Genomic DNA, 23,099 nt, shown 5'->3' on the forward strand with positions numbered 1-23,099 from the left:
GAGAGAAAGAGAGAAAGAGAGAGAGAGAGAGAGAGAGAGAGAGAGAGAGAGACCTGCTTGCTACTCAAATGAACACAGGGGTAACAGTTGAGCTTGGCTAAGGCAAAGAGGGCTTCCTGGCTCTCTACAATAAATCACAACTTGGAAAGGCAGACATCTTGACAGTGAGGTTTCTAGAACTATTTGGTTGAATGGCATTGTGGAGCAAGAAAAGTTTCTTGGATTTGTACGAGCACATATTCAAATCAGCTCTAAACACAACCCTGACACTATTATTGTCAGGACACTCCTATGAAGTAGGTAAAGGCTAAGCCAACTCCACACTTTAAAAGATGGTGGCAGGAAGCAGAGAGAGGGTGAGTCCCCAGGCAGAGGGGAGCAGAGAGGAAACCAGGCTGAGGCCCGTCTGGTTCCTGGGTGTACCTCTGGCTGCTTCCTCTGCGTGGCACTCTGTCTCTTCCCAAGGTTCAGCAGGCTGCGGTCTCACAGCCAGTGGCCCAGGCCCCCCGCCATCGCGTGAGATCCAGGCCAGGGGCACCTGGGGAAGCACGCCTAAGCATGTGGTCTACAGAAAGGGAGACACGTGCAGCCACGCACTCAGGGCGCACCCCGTGCCGGGCGCTGCACTGTGCGCCAGTTGACAGGCACACAATGACTTAATCTTTGCAAAAATCCAAAGATGGGGGAACCCTTATCATCCCCATTTCACACGGGAAAGTGCTTTTCAGAGGCAACAGAGGAGTGTCCCAGATCACATGGCCACAAAGTGGTGAACTGGGATGGCCAACCCAGCTCCTCTGATCCCTTTGTCGACGCTGCCTAGGCAACCTCTGACCAGCCCTCTGTGACAGTCCAGGGGGCTGTGGGGGTGGGGGGGGGGCTTGAGCACATGATGAACCGGAGAAAATATTAAATGTTGACAGTCACAGGAAGGGGAAAGACTGCCAGAACACTTGACGTGACAACTCTTTTCAACCCAAAACGCCTCAAGAGTCTTTGTAAGAACTGTATGTCCTCCCGAGTCCACCACTTGGGACAGAACTTACACGGAACACACTTGTACCTCTCCAAACACGTATTCAGCCACTGATAACTCTATGTTGCTCCATCAAGTATATGATCGTAGACGGGTTAGGTGTTTCATGGAGAATGAGATTACTACAGGAGTTTATAATGGAGTATATTTCTAAATAAATCTATTAACAATAACCATTAAGAACTTCATAGGATTGGGACACCTGGGAGGCTCAGTCAAGGGTCTGACTGTTGGTTTTGGCTCAGGTCATGATCTCACAGTCCCTGGGATCGAGCCCCGCATCGGGCTCTGCGCCGGTGGTAGGGAGTTCCCTTGGGATTCTCCCTCTCCCTCTCGTTCAGCTCCTTCCCTGTATGCTCTCTCTCAAAATAGAGAAACATTAACAAATGGTTTTTAAAAAGAACGTCTAGGATCGCATGTCTTAGGCCAGATGCTACCTTTCATAGTACTATACGGTTGACCAGCGTCCGCGAGAGAGGGCAGAAGGATATACTCCACAGAGTACCGCAGCACTAGCTAATAATCCCTACCTCGAGCCCTTTTTCGGAATGAGGCGGGGTATAAGGCCATCAAATCAACCTGAGCAGAGTTCCTTCTACGTGTACCTCTTCATGGTTTCCCCGTCGCTCCTCAATCTTCATGCGAAGCCCTGGCCCGTTAAGTGCGTGTCGGCTGCTATGCCACCCTCCCCACCCACCCCCACTGCCATCACCTCCTGACTTCCACATGGTCTCCGGTCAGGAATAAGGCCTGTGGCACCTCAGTCGTGGTCTTCAGCCCCCACCCTCCTGGGCATTCAACATGCCTGGGAGAGCCACCCCCACCCCGCCAGCCTCCTGGCCTCACAAGCCTGGACTGGCTCAGCGCCAGTGAGGAAGTCTCTTCCCCCTGACCCGCTACTCCCTCAGGGCCGCTTCCTGCACTGTCCCCAGCGAAACCGCTCCCCGAAATGCCCGAGTCCAGCATCCCACACTGACCGCCCATCCACCCTCCACCTCCCGTGGGAGGTCTCCTCCCGGATGTCTGACAGACACCTCCAGCTACCTCCGAATGACAGAAACAGACACCGGTCAGAGGCACGGCCCTGGAGTTAACTCCTTTAATGTCACGTGCAGACACAAGGCCAGGCCTCCCTCATCTGTGGGCGGCTTCGGGGTCCGGACGAGGGGGCCGGCTCGGGGACGCGGGCATCACCACTTCCGAACTCGGGGCAGCCCATCCACCCGAGGGGAGGTGGTGTTCTCGAGGAGACCCCTGAGGTGCTGGTTGCTGCCCAGGGCTCGCTGCACGTGCTCCGGGGTGATGCGCATCTTGTGGCTGTCCAGAGCCTCCTTGCCCGCCAGCTCCAGGATGTTGGCCGTCAGGTACTCGAGAACGGCGGTCAGGAAGACCGGGGTGGACGCGCTCAGGCGCGGGGCGTAGCGACCCTCTCGCAGGAGACGCTCCACGCGGCTGACCGGGAATTGCAGCTCGGCTCTCCTGGAGCGGGACACCGCGTGCCTCCTCCGTCTGCGACGGTGCCGGCGGCGGTGCCTCCCAGACATGCCTCGTGCTGGGTTGGAACCCGATCGGCCCGGCCTGACCGTCCCGCTGGCCCGAGGGTGGCAGGATGCCGGCGCCGACTCCTACCAAGTGTGCCCCTCACTGGTCAGGGAGCTGCTTATATGACACCTCCGACATTATGATGTCACTGGTGTCGCTGATGTCACTGTGCCCTGCTCAGGACTGGCCTGGAAACATCCATGACAGAAACCTGGTCTCCCTGTTGACTGCACTGGACCCTCTTTACGAGGGAACTCTTTCTCCTGGCACTCAACAGTCCAGTACAAACAAGAACAGAAACGTTTCCACTGACACAGTGCTCTGTCTTGAGGACACTCCCCTCCAGGTTACCTGGTCCTGGCCTTCCATGGTCTTTGAGCTCTTTGACAGCCCTTTGTAAATTGCCGGTCACGGACACACATACTGAATGCTTTGTCCAGTAGAGGTCCAAACTAAACCCAATTTTGCCCCCGTTGAGACATTTAAAGATAATCAATATTTCTACGTTCTTTGGATTCTCTTCTGGATTGGTTACAATATCCGCCAATTCCTCATCAGTGAAGACTCTTAACACATTTTCATGTTACATCGATATAAAGGTCATGAGTTCACTCACTCTCTCTGAAAATATCTTCTAACTGTTTTGGAGGTCACAGTGATATGCCCACTAGATTCACCAGTCAGAGCCAGATAAAATTCAAAGACAAAGAAGTGTACCTCATTCTCAGTTAATACCCAGGGGTGTCTCATTTCTTCTAGGTGAATCCAAAGCACCAAGAGCACTTTGTTGATTTTTTCTAATTTAAATTTTTAATAATTTTAATTTCCTTCTCTGCTTTGTGTTTCTGTTTCATTTTTGTTCATTTACAGCCAATAATTTATTTTTATCATTAACCAAAATGACTGGGGGGGGTGCCTGGGTGGCTCAGTCAGGTAAGCATCCAACTCTTGATTTTGTTTTGGGTCATGAGCTCAGGGTTCACAGGTTCAAGCCCCACGTTGGGCTCCACTCTGGCAATATGGAGCCTGCTTGGGATTCTCTGTCTCCCTCTCTCTCTGCCCTTCCCCTGCTTGCTCACTCATTCTCTCCCTCTCACAATAAACATTTAAAAAAAAATGGTTCAGAGTTTGGTTTTAGGATCTGACCATGTGGAAATCTCTCAAAATGAGTCCAAAGAGATCCAATTTCTTTTGGGTGAAAGACAAAACACAATCTCATTTTCCAGTCTTTGTTCAAATCCATTAAGAACTGCATACTCTCTGAGGGGAGAAGAGCTTTTTGATATCTGGACTGATGAGATTTGCTGTTTCTGTATTATACTTGACATATGCCTGAAATTATAGGATTGAAGCTATAAGCTCTACTTGTCTGGGCCCATATGTCTCTGTCTTTAATACACAAAGGTCTTCACCTTTGATTGTGTGAGTGTACGATGTTTTCCTACCTCTGAATGATATTAACAGATTGTAAAATCTCTTAAATTAAGGGAGCTCTGTTCTTAAATAGCATTTCTAGATAAATAATTGCTTACACACATTGAGTATTTCCAAATTTTCTTGAAAATAAGGAAACTGAACTATGATACTTTAAATGAGGTAGATTTAAACAATATATATTCTCCCAGAAACTAAATCACAACTATTTTAAGATATCAAATTCAATTTAAGTAAATCTTTAGCAAACAGGACTAGTTTAATCATTTAGATTTAATGAAAACAACTAAGTCCTTTCTCTTTTATCAGTGTTAACTATAACACAAATATGCACTTATCTACTACTCAGGTATGTTCTTCGTAAACTTATAAACTTTTACTGATCACATAAACTGGTGTTAATGTATTTTATGTTTAAGATTATGATATATATATATATATATAAATTTATAATTAACCAAATTGAATCACTGGTCGGACAAACTTCATTCTACAAAGCAATCACATTTCATAGTATGCCAACGAGAAGATAATTTTTAAGATTTCTAGATAATGCATAACTTTGGACTGATAGTTAATGGGCATTCAATACATACCTAATTTTTTAAATGTTTATTTATTTGAGAGGCAGAGAGAACAAGTAGGGAAGGAGAAGAGAGAGAGGGACAGAGAGCCCCAAGCAGGCTCACAGAGCCCTGTGAAAGACTCTAATGAATTGTGAGATCATGACCTGAGCCGAAACCAAGAGTTGGATGCTTCACTGAATGAGCCACCCAGGCATCCCATAGATGCCTAATTTTTAAGACACAATGTTGAAACACTGATAACTAGGTATAATTCTATTTCATATATTTTTGCTTCTTATTTGCATATGCTACAAAGAGGCTCTATTTCTGAGCCTGCCCATGACCATGGTCATTTCTGCCACAGTGAGAAGTTATATATAAGTATGTGGCTGAGTAATTCTGGGATAGGTGTGTTCATGAAATCTGCTAAATCCACTAACATGAAAGAAATTCACAATTATTCACCCTGTAGTTTTCACAATAAAATACAAGTGATTTTGCTTAAAAGTTATAATATACATGAGTGAGAGTCCACTAGGAGTTTCAAGATGACGTGGGTTTTTGTTTCTTTGTTTAAAACAGAATGTTTCTGTTATGGAGTAAAATGGCATGTTGGTTCAAAATGTAACTAACAAATTTGAAGGATAAAACCCGAATGCACACAGAACGTTACGGGAGGTTTGCAAAAAGAGAATCTGAAAAGGAACAAAATTAGAAAAAAATTTTTTTCCAAATCTGGTTCAGTTCTAATAAGTTTGTTCACAAGAATTTCAAAGAGCTCCTGGACCCTTCAGAATCAAATATTAGTGTTGGAAGACCTAGCCTCAGCTTTCAGACAACGAAATAAAAGGCATCCAAATTAGCACAAAAGAAGTCAAACCTTCACTCTTCGCAGAGGATGTGATACTCTACACGGAAAACTCAAAAGTTTCCACCAAAAAACTGCTAGAGATGCTAGAGGAATTCAGCAAAGTCGCAGGATATAAAATCAATGCACGGAAATCGGATGCATTTCTATACACCAGTAATGAGGCGGCAGAAAGAGAAACGAGGAATTGATCCCATTTATACACTGCTCCAAAAACCTTAATATACTTAGGAATAAACATAACCAAAGAGGTAAAAGATCTGTACACTGAAAACTATAGAAAGCTTATGAAAGAAATTGAAGAAGACACAAAGAAATGGAAAAACATTCCATGCTCAAGGATTGGAAGAACAAATATTGCTAAAACGTTGATACTACTGAAAGCAATCTACACATTCAATGCAACATTATCAAAATAACACCAGCATTCTGGGGTGCCTGGGTGGCTCAGTCAATTAAGTGTCTGAATTTGGCTCAGGTCATGATCTCACAGTTTGTGGGTTTGAGCCCCGCGTCGGGCTCTGTGCTGACAGCTCAGAGTCTGGAGCCTGTTTTGGATTCTGTGTCTCCTCCTCTCTCTGCCCCTCCCCTGCTCATGCTGTCTCGCTCTGTCTCTCGATAATAAATAAACGTTAAAAAAATTAAAAAAAAAAAAGAAAAGAAAAGAAAACCAAAGGTGGAGGCATCACAAGCCCAGACTTTAAATTATATTACAAAGCTGCAATCATCAAGACAGTACAGTACTGGCAGAGAAACAGACACAGATCAATGGAATAGAATGGAGAACCCAGAAATGGACCTACAAATATGTGGCCAACTAATCTTCGACAAAGCAGGAAAGAATATCCAATGGAAAAAAGACAGTCTCTTTAGCAAATGGTACTGGGAGAACTGGACAGAAACATGCAGAAGAATGAAAACGGACCACTTTCTTACACCAGACACAAAAATAAATTCAAAATGGATGAAAGACCTAAATGTGAGACAGAAAACCATCGAAATCCTAGAGGAGAAAATAGGCTGAAACCTCTTTGACCTTGGCCACAGAAATTTCTTATTTGACATGTCTCCAGAGGCAAGGGAAATAAAAGCAAAAATGAACTATTGGTACCTCACCTAGAGAAAAAGCTTCTGCACAGCAAAGGAAACAATCAACAAAACTAAAAAGCAACTGATGGAATGGGAGAAGATATTTGCAAACGACATATCAGATAAAGGGTTAGTATCCAAAATTTATAAAGAACTTATCACACTCAACACCTAAAAAACAATCCAGTGAAGAAATGCGCAGAAGACATAAACAGACACCTTTCCAAAGAAGACATCCAGATGGCTAACAGACATATGAAAAGATGCTCAACATCACTCATCATCAGGGAAATACAAGTCAACACCACAATGAGATACCACCTCACACCTGTCAGAATGGCTAACATGAACAACTCAGGCAACAACAGATGTTGGTGAGGACGTGGAGAAAGGGGAACCCTTTTACACTATCAGTGGGAATGCAAACTGGTGCAGCCACTCTGGAAAACAGCATGGAGGTTCCTCAAAAAATTAAAAATAGAACTACCCCACAAGCCAGCAATTGCACTACTAGGTATTTATCCAAGGGATACAGGTATGCTGTTTCGAAGGGGCACATGCACCCCAATGTTTATAGCAGTGCTATCAACAATAGCCAAAGTATGAAAAGAGCCCAAATGTCCATCAACTGATGAATGGATTAAGAAGATGTAGTGTATATATACACACAATGGAATGCTACTGGGTGATGAAAAAGAATGAAATGTTACCAATGGTAGGATTCCAATGTGGATGGAACTAGAATGTATTATGCTAAGCAAAGTCAGTAAGAAAAAGACAAATATCATATGATTTCACTCATATGAGGAATTTAAGAAACAAAACAGATGAACAAAGGGGAAGGGAAGGAAAAATAAGATAAAAACAGAGAGGGAGGAAAACTTTAAGAGACTCTTAAATACAGAAAACTGAGAGTTGATGGAAGGGAGGTGGGTAGGGGGATGGGTTAAATGGGTGACAGGCATTACGAAGGGCACTTTTTGGGAGGAGCACTAGCTGTCATATGTATGAGATGAATCACTGGGTTCTACTCCTGAAGCCAAGACTACACTGTATGTTAACTAACTTCAGAATAAAAAATAAAAAATAAGTTAAGAAAACACAAATATTATATTGAAGCAATCACAGAATTTAGTTTGTTCTCTGTGAAAAAGGCTAAGTTTCCTTACAGCGTTTGTCACATCTTCTTTTTTAAAGTTTATTTATTTGTTTTGAGAGAGAGAGAGAGAGAGAGAGAGAGAGAGAGAGAGAGAATAGGGGAAGAGCAGAGAGAGAGGGGGAGAGACAGAGAATCCCAAGCAGGCTCCACACTGTCAGCACAGTCCCCACCCCAGGGCTTATAACTCATGAACTGTGAGACGACGACCTGAGCCAAAAACAAGTGCTGGACGCTTCACCAACAGAGCCACCCAAGTGCCCCAGTGTTAGTTCTTAATAAGTGGTTGTAAAAGATGACCCTTCACCTGTATTAGCTTCCTATGGTGGCTGCAAACAATGCACATTGATTCTCTTCTAGGACATAAATCTGAAATCAGTTTCACCAGGCTAAAAGTAAGGTGTGAACAGGGCTGCATGACCTTTGAAAGTTCCAAGGTAGAATCCATTTCCTTGCCTTCTCCAGCTTCTAGAGCTGAATTCTTTGCATTTCTTTATTCATGACTTCTTCCTCCATCTTCAAAGCCAGCCATACAGCATCTCTCTTCAGTTGTCACATTGCCTTTTGCTTATGTATTAAAATTTCCCTCTGCTTCCCTTATATAAGGGCACTCCGCTTTCTCGGGCCAACCACAATTATCCAGGATAATCTTCCCACCTCAATACCCGTAACTTGAATCTAAAAGTCCCATCTGCAAGAGAGAAAGTAACATCCCCACATTCTAGGGATTAGGACCTGAGTATTTGAGAAAGCCTTATTTCACCCTACCATATTACTCTATACATAGTTTGCCCAAGTAGCAGATTCCGTATCTCACCAGAATATTCCTTTGTTCTGACTTCAACATGCTTGTGAGTATTCTCTTTAAACTAAACTAATAATAGCTCTGCATTTCTGAAGTTTTAAGGACTTGTCTACATTTACTTAAATGTTGTCTTGACACTGAATTAGTAGACAGCCAAGCTACAACCATTCACGTTCTCAGGCTCTCATGATTCTACCTTAGGCATGCAAACGTCTAGGCAACTTTTGAGTTTAGCATTCCCAAAATACAATCTAAAATGAAGACCGAAAGAAAATAATACTTTGCATTATCTTTTGCACTTAAAACTGTCTTTGGTTTTAAACTGATTTCTTACAGGGTCCCCAGAAAGTCATAAGGATTTTTCACTTTATAAAAAAAAGAGAAGTGCTAGAAATGATTGGATTTACTGCACATGTTACTACTGATGAGTTGCACAGAAAATTCTCAAATCAAAACAAGTACTTGGACTTCTCTTTGTTAAATATTAACAGAGAAAATATTAATGTAAGTGTTTAAAATCTTATATATTGTATGGGAAGTCTCTAGAGATTTGTCAATGGTCTCACTATCCATGAGATGTTTCTGATTATCAGAGTCCTGGTGGGGTTTTCTCCAGTGATTTAGGCAACAACACTATAGTATTATCAGACATCATTTATTACTTTTAAATATTTGGTTGCAATCTTCCTTATAAAATTTCAATCTAGCATCTTCTAGGCCAGTGCTTTTCAACTGAGGATGCACATCAGACCTACCTATTATAACGGTTATGTTTTACGTGTCAATTTTGCTAGGCTATGGTGCCGACTCATCCGGCCAAATACAAGTCTAGGTGTTGCTGTGAAGATACTTTTTAAATGAGTTTAACATCTACAATCAGTTGACTATAAGGAAAGGAAATTACCATCACACAATCAGTTGAAAGTCTAAAGAACAAAAACTGAGACTTCTTGGCAAAGAATTTGGCCACACTGTAACGTTGAAATCTGGCCAGAGTTCCCGGCCTGCTGGACTGCCTTACAGAATTAGGACTTGTTAGATCAGATAACCACATGAACCAATCACATGTATATGTACACACATGCAGAGATATAGATATAGATATAGATATAGATATAGATATAGATATAGATATAGATATATCCTATTGGTTCAGTTTTTTTTTTCTGGAGAACTCTAATGCACCAAGGAGATTTTATTAAAATCCATAAGTCTAGAACCGATTCCATACTTTTTTCAAAAAGGGTTACATCATTACGCTTACAGACACTGAGTCAAAAACTCTTTTTCTGCCTTTTACATATGACAGAAAAAGGTAATTTCACCTGTAGTTGCACTTTTATTGTTATGCCCTCCCACAAGAGTTTTACTTATGAGAATTATCACCAAGTTGATCTCAGCCATAAGTATCTGTCTCCTCCAGTGTGTTATTTTGATTTACACTGATACTTCCCTGAAGGCCTTATAAGCCATCTACAGCCCAGAGATTTTGCCTTCAGCAAGTAAGGATGGTCTCAGAACCATAAAAAAGGACAGTAACTTAGACACCTCAAGAATAAACTCTTAAGCACAGGCTTCTGATGTCATCACATAATCACCTTTAAGACCATGTCAGTGGACAGAGAATCTCAAAAACACCTTATTTGAGGGGGTGGGTTCATGACACAACTATTACAATGCCCAGTGGAAGAAGACCTGGATTTGCAAATTGAAAGGCCTGAACCATAAAATCAGTCCTTGATCCTAACCCTTTCTGAAATAAAACACAAGTAAAAGTTCTTGAGAGTTGTTGCTCGTGCTTACCCAGAGATCCAATAAACCCCGACATCTCTGTATCCAAGAGAGTAGCTTCTTTATCCCAGAGGAGAATATTACACACTTTCTCTCTTGAGGCTCATCTCTCAGGCTATAGTAGCGGAGGAGCCCCAACAACAGGTACGAGAACAGGACTGGCATACTCACTGTTCTACCCATTGGCCATGTGACGTTTGGAGAGTTGAGGGTCAGCTCTGGGCCAAAGTGGCCTCAGCTGTAAAATGGACACCCTAAAAAATAATTCCTGTCCTCTGTGCCCCATTTACCCACTGTCAGTACAGACTTTTCTTGGGAAAAGCTCAGACTGGTAATTGTACACCTTGAGCAGACCTCTGAAACAATTTTGTCCAACCTCCTCATTTTATAGCTGTGGAAGCTGATGTGCCCCCAAGGAAACCACACCCGTGGGAGACCAGAACCTGACTTTCCTCCCTCTTCTGGCACTCTTCTGTCCCAGTATGTCATGAAAGCTCTCTCCTCCACAGTCGAGTTGGTGAATTCCTTTCATCCTATGTGGCAGAACCCAAGCGTCCCACAACGACACTACCTGACCTGCCTCCTTGCCACAAACCGGTTTCCTTTCGATTTTGTTTAAAAAGATGCAGTGGAGAGAGATTTTCCCCGCAGCGATTTCAAAACCCTCAATACATGACGTACCAGTCTTCCGTTTTCATGAAGGACTCTGAAGCAGAAACACTAAATGAAACATCAAATACAGGTCCTATTCGAGGCCTTTCCTAGATTTGAAACCACACTCCTTAAAGAATAAGATAAAATAAATTCACTCTTACAGTGCTATTCAAATGTGACTTAGGGACTGATGTAGATCATTAAATTATGTTACTGATCAGCTACGACTGGTTCGGAAATGGTCGGCCTTTAGCGACCTTTACAGCAATCGTGGGTTTTGCCACAACACTTAAGTGAGTGGAGTCTTCTTGTTGAACAGAGTATATACTAGTTCAGATGTTGCTGAATTCGAGTGAAGAGTCAAATGTAAACTCCATTCTAGTCCTAGGAAAATAGGACCACATATCAGTTCACAATCTATCTGAACAACAGAAAATACTGGCCCCATACCAAAGACAACTGTGAGGAGCACTGTGCTGTTCTAATCTATTGAAGGAGAGAACTTTACCCTTCAGAAAACTGGTTTTAGGATGGTGAGGATAACGAACTCAAGCAACTTTAAGAGACGGGACGGTACTGTAAAGGAGTGACGTGGGTCATACGTGAGATACAACGGTGAAGGGTGAGCACTGTGGCAAACCAGAGAGGCCCAGTAGTCACGGGACAGCAGCCAGACATCTTCATGTGACAATAAACACGTGTGTGCAGACATTTTGGCTTCACCCGAGAAGCCAGTAACTGAGGTTTTTATGTTAAAACTTCTTTATTTTAAATGCTGGCAGCTGATTAATTTTCCTGTAAATACATCACTGTAGGCCTAATGATCCCATCTGCTACCTGCATCCTGGCCACATCCTGTAGGATGTCAGATTGAGGAACTAAGGGAGCCTGGGCCTTCAAACGTCTCTGTTCCCAAAGGCTGTTCTCAGTGGGAGCCCAGCCTAATCCCCATGCCTTGTGCTCATGCCAACCCCGAGCCCACACAACCTTCCAGATTCCCCCAGACTCAACTCTTGGGCTCATCTCTTCTCACACATTATGTTTTCTGCTGTGCTGACCTGTGTCTGACCTCAGCCTGTCCTGATACACCTTTGGATCCCAGACCTAGTTTGGCAGCTACACACCCCCCAGCCCCGGACCCCACTCACTCTGGTTTTAGTTTCCCATTCCCAACAGGGCACTGGTCGTCAACGGTGTCCTCCCTCCAGGGCCCAAGCTAGAGCTGATCCTTCCTCACCATCCTCCACCTCCTACTTTTTTGAAATGCACAAAGGGCCTAAACTTGGTGGCTCATTCTTTCCCAGGAGCAGTGATTCCCCCTCTCCACCTGCCTCCCCTGAGTGGAGGATTCCTGTGCACGTGTAGGAGGGGGATTTGGCAGGGGCTGCATTTACAGCCATCCTGTGCTGGCCCTGGCCCCCATGTTTCCTGTGAAATCCACAAGCACAGCTGAAGCACAGTTCTTAAAGGGATGGCAGTAGTGCTCTGCCCGATTGTCCAAAGCCCCTGTGACTGAAGATGGCTTGCCAACACGAAGTCACTGAAGCTCCACCTCCAAATTCCACCTTGGATGCTGGATAGTCTGAAGGAGCCCAGGAAGTCTGGCTCCCTACAGGTGTCACAGAGACCATTAGTGTGGACTACTGCATGGACTGTAAGGTTACCACCTGACCACACAGGTCTCCTAACCAGACATGGATTATCCATCTACTCTCACATCTCCAGCCTTTAAAGAATTCCTCAGCTGTGCTTCTGGTGAAATACCCAGGGCACTATTTTGTGCTAAAACAAGCCAAAGGCATGAGCCAAATCAACTGCTTCTAAAAATCAGACAGCTATTTAATCAACGTATCAAGATCTTAGCATAATGACTGATTCTCTGGCATGACCCACCCTGGAGGCAGTCCCTGTTGGCTGAAGGACACTGAAATATGAGAAACCATGCCTTGGTCACAAAGAAACTCAACTTCAGGGATGAGGTGGCAATGTGGGTGCTATCCTGTAACCAGGTGAAGGCAAATCTCCACCTGCAACTGCGAGACAGAGACAGAGAGAGAGACAGAGAGAGAGAGACCTGCTTGCTACTCAAATGAACACAGGGGTAACAGTTGAGCTTGGCTAAGGCAAAGAGGGCTTCCTGGCTCTCTACAATAAATCACAACTTGGAAAGGCAGACATCTTGACAGTGAGGTTTCTAGAACTATTTGGTTGAATGGCATTGTGGAGCAAGAAAAGTTTCTTGGATTTGTACGAGCACATATTCAAATCAGCTCTAAACACAACCCTGACACTATTATTGTCAGGACACTCCTATGAAGTAGGTAAAGGCTAAGCCAACTCCACACTTTAAAAGATGGTGGCAGGAAGCAGAGAGAGGGTGAGTCCCCAGGCAGAGGGGAGCAGAGAGGAAACCAGGCTGAGGCCCGTCTGGTTCCTGGGTGTACCTCTGGCTGCTTCCTCTGCGTGGCACTCTGTCTCTCCCCGAGGTTCAGCCGGCTGCGGTCTCACAGCCAGTGGCCCAGGCCCCCCGCCATCGCGTGAGATCCAGGCCAGGGGCACCTGGGGAAGCACGCCTAAGCATGTGGTCTACAGAAAGGGAGAGACGTGCAGCCACGCACTCAGGGCGCACCCCGTGCCGGGCGCTGCACTGTGCGCCAGTTGACAGGCACACAATGACTTAATCTTTGCAAAAATCCAAAGATGGGGGAACCCTTATCATCCCCATTTCACACGGGAAAGTGCTTTTCAGAGGCAACAGAGGAGTGTCCCAGATCACATGGCCACAAAGTGGTGAACTGGGATGGCCAACGCAGCTCCTCTGATCCCTTTGTCGATGCTGCCTAGGCAACTTCTGACCAGCAGTCTATGACAGTCCAGGGGGCTGCAGGGGGCAGGAGGCTGTGCTTGAGCACATGATTAACAGGAGAAAAAAAAATTTAAGTATTTAAAAAAAATTTTTTTTAATGTTTATTTTTATTTTTGAGACAGAGAGAGACAGAGCATGAACGGGGGTGGGGCAGAGAGAGAGGGAGACACAGAATTGGAAGCAGGCTCCAGGCTCTGAGACATCAGCCCAGAGCCTGACGCGGGGCTCGAACTCACAGACCACGAGATCATGACCTGAGCTGAAGTCGGATGCTTAACCGACTGAGCCACCCAGGCGCTCCAATATTTATTTATTTTTGAGAGAGCACAAGCAGGGGAGGGGCAGAGAGAGAAAGGGAGACACAGCTGTCAGCCCAGAGCCCAACACGGGGTTGGAACTCACAGACCGCGAGATCATGACCTGAGCCGAAGTCGGAGGCTTAACCGACTGAGACAACCCGGTGCCCCTAATTATATTGCAATTTAGAAAAACTCTCCAGTGGACTACTTGGCCAACTCTACTTTCTCTCCCCGAGGCCAAGATCTGCTGAGGCCATATTCATCGGTGTTTGCTCAGTGGGCACAGAATCAGAGAGATGGTTATAGACTGAATGCTGAATAGGGTCTGGTTCTGATGGACTTTATGTCCTTACCCTGTCAAGAATGGATACTTCTATTGTTCTAAACCTCATTTACATGGTGTGGTGGACACAGCTGCCTACTCAGTATCCATTCCTCCCCTTCTATTTTAAGAAAACACAATTTTGTTCTGGGTGGCAATGGGCCTATGTTCCCAAACTTTGCTGATTATAAAAACCACCTGGAATGTTTAAAAAACAAAATAGAAATAAAATAAAAAGACATATCTTGGGTTCCCATCCCAGACTCAGCAAATGGTAATTTGTATATTTTTCACACGCCTCCTGCCCCAGGTGACTGTAATCATCATCAGGGAAGTTTGAGGAATATTGGTCTCAGCCAATGGGGGCAATCATTCCTATGCTCAACTTTCCTAGCATTTCTGGCACCTAGGTGACCATGTGACCAATTCTGGTCAATGAGACCTGAATAAAGTCTATTAGGGAGGTTTGGGGGAAAGCTTTACCTACTATTGAAAGGAGAAATATACTCGCCCTTCTTGCTTCACCCCTTCTTCTTGCCTTGAATGCAGCTATAATAGTTGGCACTACAGTAGCAGCCCAAGGGAAAGCCAAAACAATCACAGCGACATCAACTTTACTGTTGTGAGCAGCTGAAATAATGCCAGCAACTGCCTCCTTCTAATTTCTTGTTAGATAAGCAAAATAGACCCCAGCTTGTTTAACCCTATAGTCAAGTGTTTGTCCCTTGCACCAAATGCACTCCTAATCATATGATGGACACTATCAATGGATCATCTTTGATCATCTCTGTACCTCATGCTGTCAAAGCTCTCTTAAACTCACACTATGCACAATGTCTTTCAGCAAGCCATCTCACTTCTCATGACATTTTCTTGCTAACCACCTCTCATATCGCTCTTGTTCATTGCAACAATCTCAATCCTGCTACCCTTCTTCCTTCACCCATAGACAAAACCCCTCATCACTGTTTAATTAAGATGAATCACCTATTAACTCATCATGACGACTTAGAAGACCCCCCCCCCCCCGCCTTGGCCAATGTTGATTTCTCATGGTTTACTCACGGCTTTTCCCTAAAATGAAAATGGTAAATAGTATACAATATCAACTCTTTTTGAGGTCAGTCTGCGCCCTTGCCTTTGGCCACTTCCACCCAACAAACCAAATCACACGCCTTTACCCAAGCACATATCCTAGCTAAAGGTAAAAGCATAAATATCTATACTGATAGTCAATATGCCTTTGGAGTAGCTTACGATGTTGAATGTTATGGAAACAATAGGATTTCCTTCTAGCAGAGACAAAATTAAAAATGGTCCTTATGTCCAAAATTTATTTGATGCTATACTCCTTCCAGAACCTCTGGCTGTTATTAAAGTCCCTGGTCATTCTAAGTCTGACTCTCTGGAAGCCAAAGGAAACCATCTTGCTGATGTCTCTGCAAAAACCCCATTCTTATGGGATCCATAGACCAAACCTCTGTCATGTTCCAGAAAACTGTTTCCTCTAGTGACAACCCAAGAGAATTAACTAGGGCAATACAACAAATGGCCCTTGAAAAGGAAAAATAAAATTGGGAATCTAAAGGCTATCGGTGTCAGCCAAATACTTCAATAAGTCTATACTCCCTGGCCAGTTCTGCAGCTGTGTTTTGCCATGTTACCATCCTCAGCCTTCAGGACTGGTCAAACATACAAATGTTTGAGTTGAGTAACTAAAACTCAATTAGCTAAATCAGTTGAGAGCTTCCAAATACCCTGGCCAAAAGCACTATCATCGGTTCTTATCTACTCTATTTGGGATACATAAATGTTGGTCTAGTGAAATAATTACAGAGTGGCCAATGCACTTGGACCTGACTTCTTTGGACCTACAACTAATAGAGGGAGACATGTACTGCAGTTTTACAAAGACCTGATAAAGTCTATAGAAAATAATCATGGCACACTCCTGGGAGATGAAGATATCAAATATCACACCTTACAGTCTGGAGATTCATCTATTAGAAAAGGTATCTCTAAGGAGACTGCCTTCAATGTCACACTGGAAAGGCCCCTACCAGGTGTTAATAACTAACCTCTGAGCAGCCAAATTTCAAGGAATACTCTTGAATTCATGTGTCTCATCTGAAAAAAAAAAAAAGCCCCCAAATCTGAATGGACTGGCACACCATCTGGTGACCGAACACCGAAAATGTCAAGAACTGAAGCAGACGACATCAGAAGTAGACCATGGACCAGGCCCGTATAACTTTCTTTTTTTTCTCTTCTTACTCTATGTTTAATCATGTCATTCTGGCCTTCCATTGTTTTTTTTCCTGAACTTCCCTATTATCCTTTATGTTAGCTTTAATAAATCCTTTTAGCTCCACCTTACAAAAACTCTCTGCTTCTGCTAAAGTTACTGATTTCTGGATTTGTGTAAGAGTAAACAATACTCATGATGAGCCTGAACTGGTGGTCTGGGCACTATCTTTAGAAGGATGGCAAAACCTACCTGGCAAAGGTGTAGGATTTTCCTTTGGTACCTTTGAAACCACACGTCTTCCCTTCTGGAAAACTGGCACAAAATATTATGGTTTTCCATTGGGTATCCTCTACTCATAAGGGGATACTCTCATTCAGGTCTGGACTCTTATCCCAAATCTTTCGCTGTTTCAAAAACAATGGCAGGAATGGCAGAACTCTAGGATATCTCCCAGTCAATATTTATAACTATACTATTTTATGTGACCCAGATGAACATGAATGCACTCCTTGTTGGAATCCAGAAGAGTATATCATCTTCCCTATTAAGTTACCTCTATGGTAGGGCAATAAAAATGCAGTAAGATGGGAAAATGGGAAGTTAATATGCTCCCACTCAATGGTAATTCATTGGGAATTGACCAAAAATCTGGTAAAAGATGGAAACTTAATTCAACTTACTATTTCCCTAGAGATCTTCCAGATCCCAACCAAAATCTTATTATACTAGATCAGCTCATTTGTTAACTTCAGGTCTATAGAAATTTAAGGTGCTCATGTAACCATCCCCATAATGCTAGTAAAACAGATTATCATGTGCTCTGTATAAATGATTATTTCTGATCCTGAGATCTTTTCTTTCATACCAGGGAAAAGAATCTGGGCAAAAGGACCCAATTATGCCTTATCCTTAGAAGACATTGGGTATTTCTTTTTATGTGGAAGAAACATAGTCTATACCTACCCTCAATTGGAAGGGATTGCTGCCTTACCCTTGATACCAAAATCAGAGAAACTCTTCCCTCTACTGCTTATATACCTAATGTAGGATCTTTCTCTTATCAACTTTAAAGGATATGTCAGAACTGGAAAGGTTATAATTATTGCCGGATGCCTACATATGACCCTACAGTGGACAGAAAAGGTTTTGGCATGATTTCTCCAAAGACTTTCTTCCTTGGGTTGAAGTAGCAAAATTAAAAAAAACAAAACAAAACAATTCGCAATCTTTCTACAGTCATGCCCACCACTTTTAATGCTTCTGTCCAAGCTTTTGAATATAGCAACAGACCCAAATGGATACCCTTGCGGAAGTAATTCTACAAAACCGCAGGGCCCTAAGCCTCCTCATTACTCAGCAGGGGAAACCTGTGTCCTACTTGGAGAAGAATGTTGTCTTTATGTCAGTAAGTCAGGGAAAATAACACAAGAACTAAAAATAATGAAGGACATTATCAAGCTGCTAGCCGAAGCTGGCCAACCTCCCGGAACTCAGGACATTTTAGATCTATTAAACATAGGTAGTTGGGGAAACTGAGAAGTGCATTTCAATCGCTAGCTGTCATTGGGCTTTTTGTCCTCAGTTTAATCTTTTTAATTAAATTTCTACTGTTTTTGTATTAATAAGAAAATGTCTTCTTCCCAAATGTATGTACAAAATACAATTCTTTCCCTTTCAAAAAGCTTTTCCTGAAACTCAAATGACCATAGAAACTAAACCATTCACCTTAAAGGGACAGAATGGAGATTCCTTCCTTTTTCAATCCTCTTATTGTTCAAATGAGGCCACTGAAATTCCCTATCATTTCCTTCCTCCGTGGGAGGAGACACCTGAGGATGGGGTCCTCCTCAGCTCTGTGAGGAAAAACAATGGGGGATGGTTCTCAGCTCCATGGGAAAAGCCCCCTGAGGGCAACTCTCCTCAGCTCCATACAACCCACCCATAAAGAATTATACTGTTGACAAAGGGTAACAAATACACCTGAAGGACATAACTGATCAGTAACATTTTCTGTGAAAGACCTTGACCAAACAGGGGAAATGCGAAAAAACTTCAACTGAAAACAGTCAGAGGATACAAAGTGGAGAATCTCACGCATGTGCCCTAAGGAAAACAAAATTAAGGACTGACAGACTGCTTTCCCGTAAATGCCTGGTTTACAAAACAAACACAAAATTGGTAATATTGGAATTTTCCTAAATGATAGAGAAGTCATCAGGGGTTGCTTCATATCAGCCTTGGAAAGTTCTGTTTATGGTTTCCAGAGGCATGAACAAGATAGGACCCAGGTCACCTGGTCTTGCAAAATGACCTGAGATGCGCTTTGTTTGTATGGCTGGACTGGTTTTGTCTGCCTGGGTAATTTTTAACGCTGGTCTCTACTTGTTTTGATTTTAACAGATTCCAAGTGAACTCTTCCCTCTTTACATTCCCTGCCCAGAAATACAGCCTACTCGGGCAGACTTGCCTGTCGCTTGCTATAGTTTGTGTGTCCCAAATTATAGTTCCTTGGCTATTCCCAAATAAACTCATATTTATGATTTTGAGCTTGCCCCTTTAGGTCAACAAAGACCATCTTCATTTTCAAAACCCTGAGGAAAAATACTGGATCTACCTGTAAAAAGCAAATAGGCCATCACCACATCTGGTTTCTTGCTGGGTCCCTGTCACACAGAGAAACAACGAACTGGGAAAAGGGTATAGTGGCACGTAGAGGACTCACCTTGGTCAATGCCCGTTCTAGGTATAAGTCTTTAGAGAAAGGATGCTGCTAAATTTATTGAGTGCCTACTGTCCATCTGGAGCTATGGGGGGCTACACATAAATGTTAATATACCAAGGTTCAAAACCTCAACTTAAGGGCCTGATATGTCTTAAGAATCATAGTCACACTGAGGTAACCTAAATAAGGGAGACAGCTGTGATATGCAAATACCCTGTGACCCGGCCATAAATTAAGCCATTTTACCATCTAGCCTAGAATACAGGCAGAAAGAAGTTAATGCTTAAGGAAGTAAAATTAGTAAGTGATTTATTTTTTAAAATTTCAATTTCAGTGTTACCATAAATACGTATTTTTTCAGCTTATTAAGGCTTTTTAACTCATTTTTGCTTATCTATATAGTAAAATTTACCAGAAACCTGGTTTTCATTTACCTATGATATTAATATTTGGGAGGAGTTATTTCCCCTCCGCATATCAAAGTTTTTCACTTGTGTCTTAGGCGTGTAGAGGTTTTCTTAAAATCTGGTTCAACCTGGGGCGCCCGGGTGGCTCAGTCGGTTAAGTGTCTGACTTCAGCTCAGGTCATGATCTCACGGTTTGTGAGTTCGAGCCCCGCGTTGGGCTCTGCGCTGACAGCTCAGAGCCTGGAGCCTGCTTCAGATTCTGTCTCTCTCCCTCTCTCTGCCCCTTCCATGCTCATGCTGTTTCTCTGTCTCTCAATAATAAATAAATGTTAAAAAAAAATTTAAATCTGGCTCAACCAAAACCTGCCCTCAATTTGATAATGTGAGAATAGTCCAAAGGTTAGATAACTGTGTTCATTGAAATGCTGAGATACGAATTACAACTTTAAGAAGATAACAGAGTGCTCTTGAATCCGTCATTTATCACAAAGTTCTTACAACCAAGGGTCTCAGCTGGTTTAGAACTATCACTGAATGACAGAGGCAAAATCCAAAGAGGCCCAGATTCTGGCAGGTGTTATTTTCAGCCAGCAGCAAGCTGTATTTTTCCAAAATGGTCATAGCAATGAATTTCTAGAACTCTACCATTCTCCATCGAGAACCAAAGTTTCCTCCCCTCCCCTTCCTTTGGACTTCGATGGGATGCCTGTCTGCTTCAACAAAGAAAACATAGTTGAAGTAATGTCACATGAATCCCAAGGGTGGAATCACAAAAAGTGATACTCTTTCACCTGCCCTTTCTCACTCCCAGGACACTGACCTTGAAAGCAGCCACCATGCTGTGAGGAGGCCCAACTAACCCACATGGATAGATGAAATGGACAAGATCTGAGGCTCTCAGCAACAGTCAGCATCAACCATAAGTAATGTGAGTGAATGAGCCCTCGATGGATTCTAGCCCCTCATCTTTGAGCCACCCTAACTAATGTACAGTGGAGCACAGGTGAGCCCTTCTGGGCCCTGTGCAAATTGCAGAGTCATAAGCAAAATAAACACTTATTATTTTAACTAAGTTTTGAGCTTAGTAATTGGAACACAGACCCAGAATTTAATGCACATGCATGTGCATTCACCTGAATTTCACCTGAAACAAAATAAACTTTGTGTTTACCTCCCACTTTGATCACCAAATGCAGGCAGAAATAAAAAAATATATATATACATACATCTTCCAATGGTTATGTGCTGCTGCAGGGTGCTTATATACAGCTGCAGAGTCAGCTGGGGAGCAGAGCCCAGGAAAGCCTGGATCACTGATGCTCGGCTGAATGCAGATCGGTGGGTGAAGAGCTTGCCCTCTGCCTGGCCCACTTCTTTCTCGATTTCTTCTGAGAAGCCATTTTTGGGCATCTGTCGCTTCTTGGTGATGCTGACATAAGGCTCTTCAATGTGGCTTGATTGACAATAGATGCAGAAGACTTCAAAACACCTGGAAACAAATCATCAAGTCATGATAATCAGAGACAGACAGGATTCTGTCTTTTCTCAGCTACCCTGCTGAGATTCTCAAGGCTTTGACTTGGCTACTCTGAAGGATATCCCCTTCTCTAGAATCATCCACTCCAAGGAGTTCTAAGCAAGCAGGCAGTCCTCTTGTGGCCCTCCAGCAGGTCAACTGGAAATGAGTGTGAACCTAATTGAGAGATGACACCAAAGGCCAGTGAGGCAAGGAAACCAAGTAGGAAATGGGCTCCAGAGCCAGAGAAGAATGTTCTATTTTCCTTCATGACCCTTACTAGCTGTGCAGCCCTGGGCAATTCCTTTAACCCTTGAATCCTTCCTCTCAATTATAAAGCAGAGGTAATACTTACTTTGCCACACTATTACGGAAATAATACAGTATATGGGCATGTATGTTTGTGTGTGTATACACATATATGTATATGTGTGTGTGTATGTATATTTCCACATCCAGTAGATGCTCCTTACTGCCTCCGTTAAGGCAGTAGCTATGGTTGGGAGATCCCCTAGCACAAAGCTGCTTGCCATCTAGCACTTCCCTAAAAGACTGCAATATATTACCTAGCTCTCTGCTCTCATAAACCTTTATGGGACATGACTAAAGTCAATCATTCCTGGAGGTCTGTCCCCCTTACTTACGGAATAAGTACTTACTTACTTATGGAATAAGCCTGCCCTAGGGATGGAGCCTTAAAAAGTCACCTTTCTAGACTGAGTACCTGGCTTCTAAGATTAGATTTTCCTCTCTAGGTAATGATATGGATACCAATCTGATGTGTGATTTATTTCGAAGTGCGCACACACGCACGCACACACACACACGCGTGCGTGCAAATGGATTGATGACTCGATCAAGGAATGGATGGATGTGTGAAGCAAAATGTTAACTGTAGAACCTAGGTGGTGAGTACTTGGGTGTTCACAGTACAATGCTTTCAAGTTGTCTTCTGTATATTTGAAAATCTTCATAATAAAATGCTAAGGAAAATGGGTTTTTCTCAGGAATAAGAAAAATGCTTGTGGCCTTAGGTTTAAAAATTGCTAAAGGATGTTTTTTTCTCCAAACACGCATTTCTATAACCACCTTATAATGCTGCCGAAAGATTTTATGGCTTCATCTATTTTACTGAATGCTGTTAACTTTGTATTCTCACCCGAGGCAACTATGGCAACAAGAATATGTTTATAATTTTAAATAATAAAACTTGACGTAAGAAAGGAAGTGCAAGAGCCTCTCTGGTGAGTATGAAGTAGACATATTTTATGACCATTACCTTTGTTCATTTGTTCCTGGGATAAAGAAGGTGCACAGCTGTTTGTTTGGAGGGGGAAAGGGGGAAGAGGGAGACAGAGAGAGAGAAGGGGAGAGGGAGAGGGAAAGAGAGGGGGAGAAGCAGAGAGGGGGGAGAGAGAGGGGGAGAGAGGGGGGAGAGAGAGGGGGAGGGGGGGGAGAGAGGGGGGGAGAGAGAGGGGGAGAGAGAGGGGGAGAGAGAGGAGGAGAGAGAGAGGGGGGAGAGGGAGGGAGGGAGAGAGAGAGAGGGGGGGAGAGGGGAGGGAGGGAGAGAGAGGGGGGAGAGGGGGGGAGGGGGAGGGGGAGAGGAGGGAGAGGGGGGGAGAGGGGGGAGAGGGGGGAGAGGGGGGAGGGGGAGAGGGGGAGAGGGGGGAGAGGGGGGAGAGGGGGGAGAGGGGGGAGAGGGGGGAGGGGGGGGAGAGGGGGAGAGGGGGGGAGGGGGGGAGGGGGGAGAGGGAGGGAGGGGGAGGGAGAGAGAGGGG

General features: G+C 43.7%; 2 protein-coding genes across 2 annotated transcripts in view; both read right to left on the reverse strand.

The window, feature by feature from the left end:
• Positions 1–23,099, reverse strand: part of XK (X-linked Kx blood group antigen, Kell and VPS13A binding protein) — a 61,846-nt gene that overhangs the window by 32,528 nt on the left and 6,219 nt on the right. Inside the window, exon 2 of the mRNA XM_053891720.1 lies at positions 21,032–21,294. Coding sequence (XP_053747695.1) covers positions 21,032–21,294 — 263 coding nt within the window. The remainder of the gene's footprint in view (positions 1–21,031; positions 21,295–23,099) is intronic.
• Positions 2,208–2,689, reverse strand: LOC128773845 (histone H2A-Bbd type 1-like). Its single transcript, XM_053891721.1, has one exon. The coding sequence runs from the start codon at positions 2,578–2,580 to the stop codon at positions 2,227–2,229; it is 354 nt and encodes a 117-aa protein (XP_053747696.1). The 5' UTR covers positions 2,581–2,689; the 3' UTR covers positions 2,208–2,226.

The sequence above is a fragment of the Panthera pardus genome, unplaced genomic scaffold, assembly GCF_024362965.1.
Source record: "Panthera pardus isolate Hobbes unplaced genomic scaffold, ASM2436296v1 HiC_scaffold_27, whole genome shotgun sequence".
NCBI lineage: Eukaryota > Metazoa > Chordata > Mammalia > Carnivora > Felidae > Panthera > Panthera pardus.